This window comes from Diospyros lotus, chromosome 2 (genome assembly GCF_014633365.1).
Source record: "Diospyros lotus cultivar Yz01 chromosome 2, ASM1463336v1, whole genome shotgun sequence".
NCBI classification, from domain to species: domain Eukaryota; kingdom Viridiplantae; phylum Streptophyta; class Magnoliopsida; order Ericales; family Ebenaceae; genus Diospyros; species Diospyros lotus.
This window is the reverse complement of record NC_068339.1, coordinates 20,355,861-20,375,015: the sequence shown is the minus strand read 5'-3', so window position 1 is coordinate 20,375,015 and position 19,155 is coordinate 20,355,861. Positions and strand designations below refer to the sequence as shown.

The following is a 19,155-nucleotide window of genomic DNA, read 5'->3' as shown; positions in this document are numbered from 1 at the left end:
TCTACCTATGATTTATCAATTGTCTCAATTTCTGATGCATATAAAGGCTTTGTTGTGACGTTTTTAAAATATTTTTTTTAAATATAAAAAAATAACAACAAATATTTCAGATTATTCTTATAATTTTAAAAATATTTTACGTCTAATTCATAATATTCAAAAAAATATCTAAAATGTGTTTTGGATTTTAACATAATTTTGTTTGTTTCTAACTCAAAATTTTTTATTTTTTTAAATTTATATGAATGTATTATGAAATTTATATATTATTTTTAAATTAAATAAATCTTATATTAAATTTTATATTTACAACAAAAAAATCTTATATTTTTTATTTAAGGGTTTTCCCTCCATTTCTATTTTATAATTTCTTAAAAAAATATTATCTTTTTATTTTTATTTTAGATCATATCTTGTTTATTCGTACAGCTTAAGTCTCAATAGAGTTTGTTTGTTGTATCTTTTATGAAAATTTTGAAATTAGATTAATAGAATATGATATCATTAATGAGAAAATATGATGGATGGGGACTTTGGGAAAGGGTTGTAGCCAATTGATTTGAAAACTATTTATTCTACTATTTCAATGTTTCTATTTATATCTCCCGGCATTCTTAATTTTAACCATTGAAAAGGATTTTTAGAGAATCCTAAGACAAATTTTTATATCGTTGTAAGATTTCAAATAAGCGTTTTAACTATTTATTAAACTTGATTTAAATATGCCTCCAATTAAACTAATCCATAAATTTAGAATACGAGAATATCATCATTTATTAAGTCAGTGTTATGATCAAAATTATAAAACTCATTAATGTTATTTAGGGAATCATATGTTATAAAGCCTATAAATCTAAGTAAGGGACATGGATTAATGACATTACTAAGTGCTAACATTAACATTATCATTGTCTAGTTAAAATCAATTTCCATATATATATATATCTTATAAGTATTGATTAATATAGTTTGAATTTTTATTAAACTTTTTGTTTGATATGATTGGATACATGGCAAAGTTAACTTGTCACATAATAGACTCACTTAGGAGGTTTTTATCATCATGCAAATCACTTTTTACATAATAACAACTAATAAGTTCACATAAACAAATAATGCGGGTTTCTACATGCATTGTCATTATATCAATTTAGACCAACTCCTAATTAGGGCCGGCCCTCGGCATATGTTGCCTAGGCAGCTGCCTAGGGCCCATGCCCATTTACAGCCAGCAGGCCCCATGCCCATTTTAATTTTTAAATTTTAAATTAATTAACAAAATAAAATTAATTAAAAATAATAAATTTAAAAATAAAAGAGACGTTACAGGCCATGCCTATTTTAAACCATTGTAAATTTTTAATTAATCTCAATCTCTTACATTTCTTTTATTAATAATTAATCCCATGAGTATCAATATAATTTTTAATTAATCTCAATTTCTCACATTCATTTATTAATAATCAATTTAATTCCTATGCGTCTGGTAGTAGCACCCATCCCTTTACAACTATTCCATGCATTTTTAATTAATCTCAATCTCTCTTTTATATAATTATATCACAACTATTTCCATGCATTTGACAGTTGTCGCGACTTTATCGTTTTCCTAAGTTCCACTATTTCTCAATTTTTTATCCATCCATTATCAGTGCATCTGCCATCGATTTGCATAGGTATAGGTCCTCAATCCAATTGATTTCATAATTATGCATTATCTTTAGTGATTCAATTTTCATCCTCGTCATCCCGTTATGTGATTTATCAGTTATGTATTTTAATTTTTTTTATTAACCTTTAAATTACTAATTAATTTTGTGTTTATATTTCAATATTTGTGATCTCTCTCTCTTATTAGTGAATCTACACTAATGGATTGACGATTATGTCTATTGAAAAACATATATTGAAATAAATTAATTATAATTGTTTAATTATTAATTTTTCATCTAAAACTACTAAAAAAATAAATTTAAAGTGAAATATTATGAATTTTATATAATATTTTATTTATTTATATTAATTTTGTTTTTAAATATGATCGTAGAGGGCTATAAACAATTTAACTTGGGGCCTATAATCTCCGGCCAGCCCAGCTCCTAATGAGCACAAATTGAGAGCTAATGAGCACAAATTATGGTGCCATCAAATTGGATTCAATTTTGATATACAGAATTTTTTTTTATTGATTTTTAATTTAATTTATATACAAAATTAAGTTTAGATTTAATTGAATAAATTGAATTGACAAAAACGTATAATTATTTTATAAAAATGGGTAAGTTACCAAAAAATATCAAACTCTTAACTATATTTCAATTTTATAAGGAATGTTTAATTTTCCAATAATATACCTATTTTATAACTATATATTTATGTGGGTAACGATTCTAGCAGCGGCCAACATTGTTAATTTGGTGGCTTCCACCCTAAACATATTTTATGTATAAATCCATAAAATATATGTATTAGGTTATAATTATATTTTTAATTAAAATATATTTTTTATAGTTTAAAGATATATTTTTATAATAAAAAATTAAAATAAAACAAAAAATTAGTATTTTATAAATTACCTTATAAAAATACTATTAAGTTTTAGATTACTTATGAAATTGCCCCCATAAAAACAGGAGCTGATGTCTATAATAATTTTAAAATTTTACTAAATAATATATACACATTCTCTAATACCCGTCCCCCCATCTCTATCCCTTTTCTTCGGTTTACAATAAGCACAGTTCCAGTGGGATACGTGTCGTGCATCCAGAAAGGGGATTACAAAATCGAACGGTCAGCGATGAATGATGAATTCAATTCATTCGCCAGCCATTTCCGAAAAGCGCTTCTGCGAATCCAAACGAAGGGCAGAGCAGAGCAAGGCAGAGCCGCATCTATATATAGATTTCTTCATATCTATCAACTCTCTCTCTCTCTCTCTATTGTCGAAACTCTCTTTGGCTTCGCTCGCTCTGGTTATTTGGGGATCGAAAATGGCGGGCGGTGGCTCTGTGAAGGTTGTGCAGTCAAAAACCGAGCTGGACGGCCTGATCGGCGGCGGTGGGCCGGCGATCCTGCACTTCTGGGCCTCGTGGTGCGAAGCTTCCAAGCAGATGGACCAAGTCTTCTCCAAGCTCTCCACCGATTTCCCTCACGCCCTCTTCTTACAAGTACCCCCCCTCCTCTATCTCTCTCTCGCTCTTTTTGTGGCTATATTTATGTCGAAATGTTGAGCATCTGTGTTTTTGATTGTGGTTGGAGTGAATTTTTTTTGTCGTGTGGGGTTTGTAAGTCCTAGGTTTTTTCAGAGTTGTAAGTAGTTTTCTAACTCTGTCTAGTTGTTAGATGAGGAAGGTACCTTGCTGACGTGGGAACAGTCTGGTCAGGATCGGCTGTTATTCTTAGAACTGATGGGCACAGATAGCTGTTTAAAATTGTATGGATTAATAAGGGATGGATGGTTTCTAAAATAAATGGGATTTTATGAGACCATCAAGTAGTGATTTAGTAGTTACAGTATCAACAATAGTTTGATTGAGGCTTTTCTCTGAGTTCATGTCCAAATGAAGGCATTCCATTGTAGAAGGCCACTATTTAGAAACATCTATATGCCGAGGGGCACCTTGTTCCTGTTTTTTTTGTTTTTTCCAATTCTTTGAAATGTTTTTTGAATTTACCTAGGATTGGAGTTCTTGACAGTAATTCTCCAAGAATAAGTTAGTGTTACTAGTTGGTAATTCACTGGCTTCCCTTAGTTTCTGATCACCAGCAGAAACTTTTACTGCCTGCAAACAAATGACAGAGAAGATGAAGAAGAACAATCCAAAGCGTCCACGCTCGAGCTGTGAAATTGAGCAGTACCAGCAATAAAAGTATGGGATGCTGCTGATGCTACTTCATTCTAGTGGGAACAATTAGTTTCTGCAATCATTGGAGGCAACAACAGGAAAATTTTAGTTTCAAGTTATATCATGAATTTTTTTATGGGGTAATAACTAGTTTTCCTCACCCCTAGGACATAGAAGATGGGATATGTTTGAATACAAGAAGGAAAAGCAAGAAAAGGGTGACCTAGAAAAGTTTCCAGATCCTTTTTGCATTTGCTTTTCATGTGCTCCATTTGCTTTGATTAAAAACTTTTCACCTGTGCATCTATGTGTACCTCAATAAAAGATTTTACATAAAAAGGTTTTATCATTCCAAAAAGGTTTAAGTGGAAAGTTAGATATTTCTTCTCATTTCTGTTGTTTGGCCAATATCCAAAACGTTTCAAGTTATGAAGAAGCTTTAATTTAATTATGGTGTTTGATTGAATTATACCATTAAACACCGATTGAAACATGATACCTAGTGCCTGTAGTTTGACAGAAAAACCATTATACGAAGTTGAAAGTGCACCAGTGACTGTATCATTGACTTCATTATGAATTCAGCCTGCATAACAACCAAAATTCAACTTATGTGTGGTCAGTGAATGAGACTTTATCCCATATGTTTCCTCTGTGTTTGTGCGGGGGTTGGATGGCTGGGTTGTTTTTACAGCGATGCTCACCTTTCTTGGAGGGTAATATACCAAAGTTAGATCAATGAATTGTTTTTCATCAATTTTCTGTGTAATATGTTAGTGTATGCTGTGTAAGCCAACCAGCCAAAAAAAATGAAATGTTTTAGGAGAATATTTCAATGTAAATAAATTGACTCTTGAAGTTGGAGAAATAACTTTCCTTTTATGTACTGGTGTGTGTAGTATCACATGGAACGACATTTTTGAAATTTCATAGACCACTATAGCCTGGTTTAATGATTGCAAGCATAACGGAATATGTTTTGGGTAAAATCTCTCTTGAAAACAAAAAATGATATGATTCTTTATGCATTAACTATGGAAGCACTTTACCAAGGCTGTGTAATGATTGGCGTCACTTGGAAGAATTATTTTCTATGCAGTTTACACAGACAGCTTGGTTGAAGGTTGGATGTGCTGGTCACATTCCCTCAAGCTGGCAAGTTCAATGTGAAGATATATGCAAAGCAAGGGCTGATTAAAGACTTATAATATAATTGAGAACATATTTATTGTTATGATCTTATTAGAATAATTTTGTGTCACGATCTGATCCTGATGTGTGGTTTATGCACAATTAATTCAGGCAAGCATACTTTAGTCAATTATGCATATAGTTATGAAAGGAATGTCAATCCTATAGAGACTAGATCACAATACCAAACCAATTTTAAATTAATTAATTGGATGAAAAAAAAAAACTATGAAGAAAAGATTAATGCAAAACTAAATTATTCCTTGGGAAAAATTAATAAATAAATGCAACTAGGGTTTAGATTTCATTTAATCTAGGTTATATAATTATCTATTCTATCCAATTCAAAACCAAAAATACCTTAAAGTATTTTAAAATTATTTGCATGTGATGGTGGATTTCCCTAAATTAATTAATAAGCTTTCTCAAGTCCTATTAATCATTTATTAATTCAATTCTACAGTCAAATTTCTAAGCGGATGTCAAAAGAAAAAATAAGCATTAAGTTATTTGGAAATCTCTAATCTTGGAATGGGATTTGACTCACTAAGCTTCCTCGATTTCCACACATGAGCTAATTATCTTTCGATATTATAGTCTAGCATGTGATTTATATTGCCTAGAGATCTAATTTATAGCAATACTTTAGTTAGTTGTGCATAAAATATCAAATCATTAAAAGGTGGCCAATTCTTTTAAAGAATTAAGCACAACAATATAAATTTATCGTACAAATAATAATAGGGTTTTGAATTGAATTAATCAAATAATAACATAATCCCAAAATTAAAATCCATCTAAACCCTAGCTAAAAGAATTTATCTAGAAAAAAAGAATCTCTCACTTACCAAAAAAAAAAGAATTTAGCTAGACATAGTTAAAATAAAAACTAAATGAAGAAGAAGAAGCTCCCTGCCCAGATCTGGAACAGATCTGGGTAAAGCTGATCTGCTCTGCATATGCCTGCATGGGCCATGGCTGCATGCTGCACCATGTGGCTGCTGCTTGCGGTGGCTGTGTGCTCCAAGCGGCTGCTGCAGCTTCTGCGTTTGCTTCTCCGTTCTTCTGTGTTCTGTTCCACCTCCTTTCCACGAGAATCTCCTTCCCTCCTTATAATATTTGGCTGCCTCCTCCTCCCTTTTTGTATTCCTTTAATTCTCCTCTGCCACCCTAATCCTCATCCAATTTGATAATATTTTAATCTCCACCTTCTAATTTGATTTCTTCCTTATCTTTATCTTCAGCTCCAATTTCCTCCTTTTCTTTGAATTATTTTAATTTCCACCTTGATCTCCTCTTCCCCTTCTTTAGAGCCTAATTCTTTGAATTTATTTCCTTTGCTTGATTCCTACAAAAGAAATTCAGATTATGTAAAATCTATATAAACTCACACTTTAAGTAGGAAAAATAGTAGAAAGTTAAGACGGAAATTAGATAAAAATATATATAAAATTAAGCCCCATCAAATCCCACTTGGTAGTCTATTGGGGAGGTGGGTTTAGGGTTTAGGTGGGGACCTATGGTGTTACAAATGGTATCAGAGCTAGCCTGGGACCACTATTGTGTGGGTGCAGGCTAGGAAAGTGTTCTAAATTTGACTTGGGTCAGATTGATCGATATGGGACTTATGGCTTGGCGAGGACGCTAGGTATTAGAGGGGAGTTTATTACAACTCAATCTCACGTTGGTAGTTTACTACTACTAGGGAGGTATTGGGTATATTATTTAGTCCTATGAGCCCATAAGTTACCTTTAGCTAGCACTTTTGGGTGAGGACCCGTGGTGTTGCAGTTGAAACTTTGAATATAGAGATTTAAAAAATCTTTCCCATTAAAGCTTGGAAAGCTATTTACTTGTAGTAAAGGAGATGGTCAAATTGTGGAAATTCTAAAGGAATAAAGTTAATGAGCCACGCTATGAAATTCGTGGAAATTAATTTCAAGAAAATTCGTGATTCTGTGTACTGCTTGAACTGTTGGAGACGTAAATACTTTTCTAAGACAAGATGGAAGACTGGGCCAATTATTAAATGGATGGGAATTATTAGGAATAGAAATCCAACAGGGCAGTAAGATCCACTGCTGGAAGTCACAGTTGGCTACTGTGGGCTTGAATTTATGAAGTTTGGTATTGCACTAAGAGATTAAAGGAATCTGGAAAATAAATGTCATATTCAGATTCCTCATGTCGGAATGAGTCTGTAGACATATAACTATATGGGTTTCGGAAAAACGTGCTGTGGGCATGATTTTCAGGGAAAAATACAGCATAATGCAAAGAACAACAGTGAAGATGATATAAAGGCCAAAATATGGATATATATGTTGTTGTGTGCATATATATATGTGTATATATAGCTATGAGAATAGCTCGAGTGTAAGGGAAGGAGAGCATTTAATGCTTAGTGGATGAAATTATGGTTTTAAATGAAGAGAGAAAGATAGGCATTGATGGCTTATTTTAGGACATGATATTTCTTGCAAGAAAAGAGGAGAGGGAGAGCATGGGCGAAGCATGCTTGCACATAATCTGAAGGAGATCAAAAAATGAGAAATTTCTAAATGATGAAAATGCCCTCAATTCCTTAGTAGTATAGAAGGGGCCTTAGAGACCCATTTTTCTACTTTTTAGCAGAAGAGAAGTGGGGATTTGCAGTGGCCATGAGCAAGGAAGAAAAGTAGAAGAAGAAAGAGGAAGAAAAGAAAGAAAATAAGAGAAGAAGGAGAAGCTGAAGCCAACTTTTTCTTCTTTGATTCTAACCATTGTTTTATTTAAGGGAAGGGGTATAAGTAATTTCTTTACAAGGATTATTTTGGCATAATAAATAGATTACACTTGCGCATGATTATTCTGAATATCTTGTATATAAATGTTGAAAATAACCATGCATTTGCTAGTTTGATATTCTTGGAAATAATGTGTTGAAATTGCAAGATATGAAAACTTTGTTCCATTCTGAGTTAATGAAATGCTATCCATGTCAAATGTGTTTATATATTAATATGATAATTGCTAAATGTATAGCTCACCTCCAAATATATTTTTGTATAAATGTATACATATGTAGATGCGCAAGCAGGACATTCCAAAGGAAAGGAGAAACTCACTGAGAAAAATGTGATTACATTGATTTTTGTAATGATGTTGCAAGGTTGAAGCTTATTTTGTGAATTAGCAGAGAAATAGTTAGGAATAGGCCATCTAGTGGGTGTGACTAGAATGGCTATATAGTTTTTGAATGTGTGGTAAGATAGTGAGGCTGGATGTAATGTTTATTTTGACAGATTTTATTTGGTACAATGGAAAACTTGAAAGGAATATTTGGGGCTTAAATATTACAAGAGAGAATTTTTTTGTGGAAACATTGGAAATTGTCAAGCTTGGGATGAGATGTTTAGAAGTACAAGAATAGATTTGTGCTACTCGAGGGGTAACCATCGGTTGGGCAACCGGGGGAGAGACCCTTAGTGCCAAATCGAGGGACGTTCCTCAGAAAGAAAATAGACTGGAGCGCAACCTTTGGCCACATGGCTGAATCCACCCTCAGCCATGATGGAAGCAGTGAAGCTTGGGGCACTTTGCTCCTCGCGTGAGGAATAAGGGGTGGCAAGTATCACCCTACTTAAACATCATGTATGAACACATTTGACATGAATACCATTTCATCAACCCAAAATTCAAGCTTTCATAGATTGCAACTTCAACACTTACATTGTTAAAATTTGTATTAGTCTAGCTGTTAAGTCTCGGTGAAGGGTTTTGTACATAGTTGGGAAATAATTAAATGTTTATATTTTGTGTTTAAAATATAATGGAAATAACTAGCTTAAAGTTATTTCCAATAGGCCTTTTATTCCATCATATTTACATTTAAGTCCTTAAGTTGTAACTGCCTCTATATCTTATAAATAGAGGCGGATAGGTTCTCTGGAGGTATAGATCTCAGCATTCATTAATTTGTTTTCTATTTTGGACGGGTTCTGGAGAATTGAGAGAGAGCAAAGGCTTGGTCCTTGTATTCTCTAGAGATAAAGCTATTGATTCATAGCTAGGTGTAAGAGAGAGGGAGTGTTGTTATCTCGATCGCTTTCTAGTGGATTTCCTAAAGGCTTCGGCAATCTGGATGTAGGGCATTTTCATGCCTGAATTAGGATAAGTTCTTGACTCCTTTTACTTTCTGTTACTGCATTGATTTGTTCTGTTTTTCATTACTTTGTTTCTATTCCTATCGGGTGAGGGTTGGGTGTGAGAGAGTGAGTATTCTTGTGAGGAAATCGGTCCTAGATTCGACATACATTATTTCCAAGAATATCAAACTAGCACATGCATGGTTATTTTCAACATTTCTATACAAGATATTCAAAATAATCATGTGCAATCTGTTTATGATGTCAAAATAATGCTTGTAAAGAAATTGCTCATAGCCCTTACTTTAAATAAAACAATGGTTAGAATTGAAGAACAAACACACTAGCTTCGGATTCTTCTTCTGTTATTTTCTCTCTCTTTCTTCTTCTTCATTTCTTCCTTGCTCATGTCCACTGTCAACCCTCACTTCTCTTTTGCTAAAAGTAGAAGAATGGCTCTTTAAGGCCCTTTTTATACTACTAAGGAATTGAGGGCATTTTCATCAATTAAAAATTTCCCTTTTCTCATTTTTTCTCACTCCTTTGGATTTTGTGCAAGCATGCTTTAGCCATGCTCTCCCTCTCCTATTTTCTTACTAGACATATCAATGTTCTGAAATAGGCAATCATTGCCTATTTTTTCTCTCTTTTCATTTAAAATCATCAATTTTGTCCATCAAGCATTAAATGCTCACCTTCATTTATAAACAAGCTATTCTTATAGCTATACGTACATATATGCACACACCCACACACATACATATATACATGTTTTGGCCCTTTATTTGGACCTTATTTTGTGATATTAACATAAATACAGCTAGGAAGGGGCCATCCAGTGTCTGTGACTAGAATGGTTTTACAGTTTTTGAATGTGTAGTAAGATAGTGAGGCTTGATGTAATGTTTATTTTGATTGATTTTTATTCGGTACAATGGAAAACTTGAATGGAATATTTGGGGCTTAAATATAACAAGAGTTAAATTTTGTATGGAAACATTGGAAAGTGTCAAGCTTGGGATGAGGTGTTCAAAAGTAAAAAAACAGATTTCTACTACCCAAGGGGTAACCATTGGTTGAGCAACTGAGGGACGTCCGTCGGGCAGAAAAAAGACTGAAGCCCGGAGCTATGTGCTCCCAGTGTGAGGAATAAAGGGTAGCAAATGCCACCACACTTAAAGGCACACAGCCCTAGGGTGGCCTTACCATATGTATGCTATATATGTGTGTGTATATATATAGATATAACATAAATTATAACAAAGGATATTAATATGTAAATTGAAATGTTATGCGTTTTGGAAATAAAAAATTTCAAAAGGGTCATTACTGAAGATAAATAGATTAATTCTTATTTTCGGTTAAATTTTGAGGTCCAATCCTATGCTTTTGTAAGTTAAATAATTCATTTCCCTTAATTGGAATAAAATTAAGGGTGTCGCCTGCGAAAGTTCAGATGATGAACTTAACCCAATGTGGATGTTTGGGGTTTAAGCGGGGAATGTATTGTTGTGTTAAATAAAATTAGTTATTTATTAAAAAAATACCACAGAAAATTGGGTGACAAATAGCATCCAAGTAAAGAGCGGGGTGTTACAAGGTCTCTGTAAGGTGATAAGTTGTTGAATTGTCTAGTTGTGTATTAGTTTCATTTTCGTTAGCATGGCCAATGTTTAGCTGTCCCCTCTGTCTGTTTGTTTAATTTGTCACTAAACAAACATCTATTCTGTTTCTGTTAAGATTCGCACAAGATGTTGAACTTCCCAACTTATTTACTTTTGGGAACTGATGTTGGTTTGAAACTTCACATTTTGTTGAAGTTATACATTTTCCAGTGTCGTACAGATTTTCTATGCTTGAGTTGCACAAGCTTTAATTTCCGAATTTGTTGACACTTCCAAATTTATTCACACTTACAAAGGAAAATAAACTACTGAATTTGTTGCTACTCTTCATTAGTTATTTTTTTTAAACAGTACAGCAGAACTGGAGATACCATAGATTTGATGCATTAGTAAAGTAGAATGCTTAGTGGCTTGGTTTTGTGTTGAAAATTATCAGAGATTTAACTTTGGGTGTTTTTGGCTACATGATGGATTAGTTTGGACTATTGCTTATTTTCCTGGTTTCTGAGTTTTGATCTCCTTGGATCCACGTTCTTTTATTCTTTACTTGGCTATCATACACATTCAATTTGAACGTCATTTTGGCCCATTTCAAATTGTTGTATGCAATTTATTGCAGTTCTATAAATTTTCTTTTTTGCTTGTTAATTCTCTGTAAAATCATCAAGAGGGCTATTTTGAGTGGTAATTAAATAAATTCCCATGTATTTATTGTTGTGCCAACTTGCTCTATTTAATTTCTAATTAAGTTTTGATGATTTATAAAAATGTTATTTTGAATAAATATACTAATTGTAGTATCGAATTATTTTTGATTAATTTATAAAATATTTTTTTATAGTATATGTATTACCAAAAAAATTATTTTCCATAAAAATTATTTTTCAAGTAATTTTATAATGCATAAAATAATTTTTTAATCATTGTTACAGTGATTTACTGTTTGCTACAGTGTGAAAGCTGACCCTTTGATTTCAGAAGGTCGACCTTTTGCTATAGTGTGAAAGCTGACCCTTTGATTTTTGAAGGTCGACCCTTCACTACAGTGATTTACTATTTGCTATAGTGTGCTACAGGAAAGTCGACTCTCAGGCTTTTGAAAGTTGACTTTTTGAGCAAAGGTCGACCCTCCATGTAGCAAAGGTCGACCCTCGGCCCAACGGTCAAATTTTTGACCGTTGCAAATTCAAGCAAAGGTCGATCCTTGGCCTAATGGTTAGAAAAATCACCGTTTGAAATAGTGCTCCAAACGCCTATAAATACCCCCAAACTCATTTTTAAGATAATTCTTTGCACATATTGCATATCCAAAGTATCTAAAAGATCCCAAACGTTCTCAAGCTAACATTCAAACAATCCGAGGTTCTCAAAGCATTATTACACATCCATCGAAGAGTCACAAGGCAAGAGGAGAAAAAGTGATCGCAAAGTCGAATCCGATCTTCTCCATTCAAATCGAGGTCACCGTTTATTTATTTAAATATTATTGTCTTGTATATTTTGTGCTTAATTTCTTATTTGTGTCCAAGTGTGGACAAATTATTTGTAAACATTTAAATTATCATTGAGTATTGTATAGGTTTCCTAGAACCATTAAAATCTAAGTGAATCTAGTTTTCAAGGTAAGTTATGGTGGAAACTTTGGTGTAGTGGTTGTCTAGAACCCGTTATAATCTAGGTGTGTATCTAGTTTTCAAGGTAAGTTAGTGTGAAAACTTTGGTGAAATTGGTTTAGTGGAATCTCAAGGGTGGTTAGACCTTGGGAGAGTGGAGTTGGTATGTGTGGAGACACAAAATCATTATAAATTGTCTTGTGTCTCATTTTATTTATTCTTGTGGCTTGTATTTATTATTAATCTCAAATATAATTTATTATATTTATCAAATATATATTCTCAAATAAAATCATTAATTGAGAATATTTATTAAAATTGAAAAAAATTTTAAACACTCAATTTGACCTTCCTCTTGAGTGGCCATATCCTAAGGGACCAACAATTGGTATCAAAGCAGACTTCTAAAATAGTTGAATCCTTAGTTTATACTTCAACTTAGAAGAAGATCTAGACGGTCTCATTTACTAACCAAGCCATAGTCGAAAGACGTTCACTGTTTAGGCCACCATTCTTTGATGGCACAAATTTTGTCTATTGAAAAATGAGGATGGAGTCATATTTATTTTCAATAAATTATTATTTGTAAAAAATTGTTAAAAATGGTTTTGTTACAACTTCAATTAAAGAAGAAAAATGGACCGAAGAAGATATTAAAAAATATCAAATGGATCATAAAGTAAAATGCATAATTTTTTGTTCAATACTTCCAAGCGAATATGAAAAACTTTCTGCTTGCTCCACATCTCATGAAATTTGGAGAAACTTAGAAGTAGTTTATGAAGGAACGGACCAAGTGAAAGATATTAGGTTTAATTTGCTAATGTCCCAATATGAGGAGTTTAAATTACGCCAAAATGAAAACATTAGTGAAATGAATGGAAGATTTTAAAAGATTATAAACAATCTTAAAATGCTAGGAAAAACAATTTCTGAAGAAAAGCAAGTTAAGAAGATACTTAGGTCGTTATCCCTAGATTGATAGCCTCTAGTGATTGCAGTATCTCAAGCAAGAAACCTTAAGGAGTTAAAAATAGAAGAACTCATAGGAACTCTATTAACTCATGAACTACTTTTAAATAAAATGAATGAAGATATGAAGGGTAAGAAAGATGAGAAAACCTTAACCCTAAAAGTAAAAGAAGAGAAGATACGTATGTCCTTTATGGCTATAGAAGAAGATGAAGAAGAGGAAGATAACATGGAGCTTGAAGAACTCGAAGAAGCATATAAACAATTGTATAGAAAAATACCAATCTACTAAGAAAGAATTAAAAAACACCAAGAAAACTCTTAAAAACACAGAACGATAAATTAAAAGATGAAATAAAGAGTCTAATAGAAAAATCACTAGAATCAAAGAAATAAAATGAAAATAAAATAGATGATCAAATTAAACATCAAGAAGAAAACAAATCCCTAAAAACTCAAAATAATAAATTATTAGTAGAAAATAATGTTATTGAAAGAACCTTAGCCACATTGATCTAAAAGAAAAATTCAAGACCCAGGACCAAGGCACAAAACACCTAAGAGAATGGAAACAACCTAGATGGAGACCTTAACCTAAGAGAAATAGTGAAGTGCAAATGTGGATACCCAAAAGTGTAGTCCAAACAATGAGATCTCTAGATCACGAAACTTTAAATGCTATAGCTCATTCAAATGCATCAAGAATAATTAAATTATTTGATCCAAATGAGGTAAAATTCAAGGGACACGTCTATAAATGAGTGTCCAGACCTAAAACGCGATCTTATCAAATATGTAGATATGCGTGAGGACCACAATGGGAAACAAATGATATATAGATAGTGGATGCTCATAGCACATGACTAGTGGGAGAGATCTATAGATCTCACTCCCAAAGAAGGAAGGTTTGTCACATTCTGGAGATAATGCCTAATAGTAAAGAATGAGGATATTCTTTTTGTGGCATAAAAGATGTATTAGGTCATGCAAATTCAAACCTAATCAAGAAAATTTCGATCTACTTGTTGGGCTTCCTAAGATGAAAATTAGTGAAGAATTTTTTTGTGATGCTTACTATCAAAGTAAACAAACTAGAGCTTAAATCTAAGAATGAAATATTAACCAATAAGCCTCTACAACTTTTACACTTGGATTTATTTGGACCCACACAAACTAGAAGTTTGGATGGAAAATATTATGTATATGTTGTAGTAGATAATTTCTCTAGGATTACTTGGGTTATGCTTTTGTCTTCAAAGGATGAAGTTTTTCAAAGTTTTGTCAAGAAAGCTAAGAGAATTCAAAGAGAGCAAGATGATAAAACTATCTCTCTAAGAAGTGATCATGGTGGGAATATTGAGAAGAGCACGAGATTCTTCATCAATTCTCCACACCTAGAACCCTACAACAAAATGGTGTTGTTGAAAGGAAATATATGACTCTTCAAGAGATGGCTAGAATCATGCTTTTGGAGAATAGATTACCTACCTATTTTTCAATCGAAGCGGTCAATACTGCTTGCTATATTCTAAATAGGTTTAATTTAAGGCAATGTATCAAGAAAACACCATTTGAGATAAAAAGCCCATTGTATACTATTTTAGAGCCTTTGGATTTAAATGCTATATCTTGAACACAAAGGACAACGTGGGAAAATTTGAGGCTAAAAGTGACTAAAACATATTCCTTGGATACTCAAATACTAGTAAGGCTTATAGAATATATAATATTAGAACAAATACATTGGAAGAATCCATACATGTAAAATTCAGTGAGTCTCCTAAGACAAAAATAAGAATCGAAGTTGAAGAGGAGACATCAATAGATCCGTCCAAGGAGATTGAGACACTAAATATTCAAGAAGAATCTAGAAATGAACCATCAAGTTCTCAATCACAAAATCAAGAGAAATCATTAGACGAGGATGATTTAGGTAAGCTACCCAAAAGCTATAAATTTGTGCAAGATCATTCAATAGATCAAATAATTGGAGAACCAAGTCAACGTGTGAGGACTAAGACATTCTTGCATTAATATTGCAACAATGTAGCCTTCATATCTAAAATTGAGCCAACTTGCATAGATCAAGCATTAGAAGATGAATTTTGGATTAAGGCTATGCAAGAAGAATTAGATCAATTCAAGAGGAATGAAGTATGAGAATTAGTTCCTAGACCCAAAGACAAATCTATAATAGGAACCAAGTGGGTTTTCAAGAATAAATTAGATGAAAATGGAAATATAGTAAGAAACAAGACAAGGCTTGTAGTCAAAGGATACTACTAAGAGGAAGGTATCGATTTTGAAGAATCATATGTCGTCGTAGCTAGGTTAGAAGCAATCAGGATGCTTTTATCTTTTGCCTCTCACATGAATTTCATGTTATATCAAATGGATGCGAAGAGTTTATTCTTAAAAGACTACATAAATGAAGAGGTTCATGTGGGATAACCTCCTGGTTTTGAGGATTCTCATAGAGGACCATGTTTATAAACTAAGAAAAGCTTTATATGGTCTCAAACAAGCTCCTAGATCTTGGTATGAAAGATTAAGTAAATTTCTTATTGAGAAAGGTTTTTCAAGAGGAAAAGTTGACACAACTCTATTCATAAGACATGAAGAATCCAATATATTAATAATTCAAGTATATGTAAATGATATAGTATTTCGAGGAACAAGTGAAAAGCTTTGTAAAGATTTTGCAAATTTAATGAAAAGTGAATTTAAGATGAGTCTCGTGGGAGAACTCACATATTTTCTAGGCCTCTAAGTAAGACAAACAAAAGAAGGAATATTTGTTTATCAAGCAAAATACATAAAAGAAATTTGGGATGGAAAATGCTAAAGTCTATGAGTACATCCACAAAATTAGATAAAGATGATCAAGGGACAAGTGTGGATCAAAAATTCTATAAGAGTATGATAGGGTCATTACTTTACCTAACGACAAGTAAGCTTGATATCATGTTTAGTGTATGTCTACGTACTAGATTTCAAACGAATCCCAAAGAATCGCATGTATTGATCGTTAAAAGAATTTTCTAATATTTAATTGGAACGCAAGATGTTGGATTATGGTATCCAAATGGGAATAATTTCGATTTGATTGGATATTTCTGATGCGAACTTTGCCGGTTGCAAGGTAGATCAGAGAGCACTTCTGGAACTTGTCAATTGTTAGGGAACAAGTTGGTTTCATAGTTTTCTAAGAAGCAAAATTCGGTAGCATTATCCACAGTTGAAGCTGAATATATAGCTGCCAGTAATTGTTGTGCTCAAGTTCTTTGCAATTAACCTCTCTAAGAATCCAATGTTGCATATGAGAACAAAGCATATAGAGGTTAGACATCAATTTCCTTAGAGACCATGTCCAAAATCAAGAAATATCTTTTGAGTTTGTCCCAACAGAATTACAATTAGCAGACATTTTTACAAAACCCTTGCCGCAAGAAAGATTTGACTTTATTCGAAGGGAATTAGGGATAATAAACCTTTTTTGAATAGTCGAGAACAATTTTGACCATTGGTGCGTTATCTATCTATTTCAAAATGTCTAAATGTGTCCTCCTATATATGAATGATAAATATGTGCTAAATGCGAAAATATTTTGATGAAAAATACTATTTTCAAATAGCTTTTACTGCATCATAATTTCAAAATTCTTTCATATTTTATCTCATGTAGTACTTTTTTTTTTTCATGATGGTTATAACGAACTATTTCTAGTACTTAATGCAATAGCTAGATTTTCAGTGCCTTTTGTTCATCACCCATCATATTTTTATATGGATTATGCTTGGTCAGTTTCTCTCACGGATTACATTGTTTACATCTTTATTCTCTCCACTAACACTTTTTTTTTTTTTTTTATTATGACAAAAAGGGGGAGAAAAATAAGATTTTATGAGATGAGAGATTATATCTATGAGAGTGAGATTGTATTTTTGAGTTGCAAATAATTGTATGGGGGAGAAGAATACATGAGAAATATATTATGTATTTGAAAATGAGAGATCTTGTATATGAGGAAATTGTATAGCGAGAGATAAACAACTAGGCTAGGCAATCAAGACAATTAGGTTTGGTCCTTAAACTTTTGAAAAATATTTTATCTATTAAGCTATATCCAAATCACCGTTACTTATGCTATTAGTACTTTTGAAAGGGGGAGTTTATAGTATAAAATTAAAGAAGAGTTCAAAAATATTTTATCAAATTAATCATCTTAAAAATCATGTTTTTTTCATCATAAAAAAGGGGGAGAATGTTGAGCCAACTTGCTCTATTTAATTTTTAATTAATTTTTGATGATTAACAAAAATGTTATTTTGAATAAATATACTAATTGTAGTACTGAATTATTTTTGATTAATTTATAAATATTTTTTTATAGTACATTTATTACCAAAAATTTTATTTCCCATAACAATTATTTTTCAAGTAATTTTATAATGCATAAAATATATTTTTAACCATTGCTACAGTGATTTATTGTTTGCTACAGTATGAAAGTCGGCCATTTGATTTCAAAAGGTTGACCTTTCACTACAGTATGAAAGCTGAGTCTTTGATTTTAGAAGGTTGACCTTTCGCTACAGTGCGAAAGCTGACCCTTTGATTTTAAAAGGTTGACCCTTCGCTACAGTACAAAAGCCGACCCTTTGATTTTTGAAGGTCAACCCTTCACTATAGTGCGCTACAGTGATTTACTATTTGCTATAGTACGTTATAGGAAAGTTGACCCTCGGGCTTCTGAAAGTTGACTTTTCGAGCAAAGGTCAACCTTCCATGTAGCAAAGGTCAACCCTCGGCCCAACGGTCAAATTTTTGACTGTTGCAATTCAAGCAAAGGTCGACCTTTCCTATTTGGAATGTCAACCCTCGGCGTAACGGTCAGAAAAGTGACCATTTAAAATAGTGCTCCAAATGCCTATAAATACCCTTAAACTCATTTTTAAGATTATTCTTTGCACATATTGCATATTCAAAAGATCCTAAACGCTCTCAAGCTAACATCCATGCAATTCGAGGCTCTCGAAGCATCATTGCACATCCACTGAAGAGCCATAAGGTAAGAGGAGAAAAAGAGATCGCAAAGTCGAATCCGATCTTCTCCATTCAAACCGAGGTCACTGTTTATTTATTTAAATATTATTGCTTTGTATATTTTGTGCTTAATTGCTTATTTGTGTCCAAGTGTGGACAAATTATTTGTAAGCATTTAAATTATCATTGAGGATTGTATAGGTTTCCTAGAACCATTAAAATCTAGGTGAATCTAGTTTCCATGGTAAGGTAGGGTGAAAACTTTGGTGTAGTGGTTTTTTAGAATCCGTTGTAATCTAAGTGTGTATTTAATTTTCAAAGTGAGCTAGTGTGAAAACCTTGGTGAAATCGGTTGAGTGGAACTCCAAGGGTGGTTAGATCTTGGGAGAGTGAAGTAGGTGTGTGTGGAGACATCGAACCACTATAAATTATTTTGTGCCTCATTTTATTTATTCTTGTTATATCTTGTGGTTTGCATTTATTATTATTCTCAAACATAATTTATTATATTTATCAAATATATATTCTCCAATAAAATCACTAATCAATAATATTTATTAAAATTGAAAAAATTTTTTTAACACTCAATTCACCCCTCCTCTTGAGTGGGCATACCCTAAGGGAGTAACATTTATATCATTAGGTTAGAGTTTTCTCCAATGTGGCTTTAGAGACGGTTGTTTCTTATATATGTGCATGTATAGTCATTCAAATATCAAATGTCTTCAAATA

The 19,155-nt window shown here is 32.4% G+C and overlaps 1 protein-coding gene across 1 annotated transcript in view; it reads left to right on the top strand.

The window, feature by feature from the left end:
* The first annotated feature begins 2,839 nt into the window (after positions 1 to 2,839).
* The window catches only part of LOC127794604 (monothiol glutaredoxin-S17), a 30,135-nt gene continuing 13,819 nt past the window's right edge, over positions 2,840 to 19,155 (top strand). Inside the window, exon 1 of the mRNA XM_052325855.1 lies at positions 2,840 to 3,170. Within this exon, the coding sequence (XP_052181815.1) occupies positions 2,994 to 3,170 (177 nt within the window). The 5' untranslated portion in view covers positions 2,840 to 2,993. The remainder of the gene's footprint in view (positions 3,171 to 19,155) is intronic.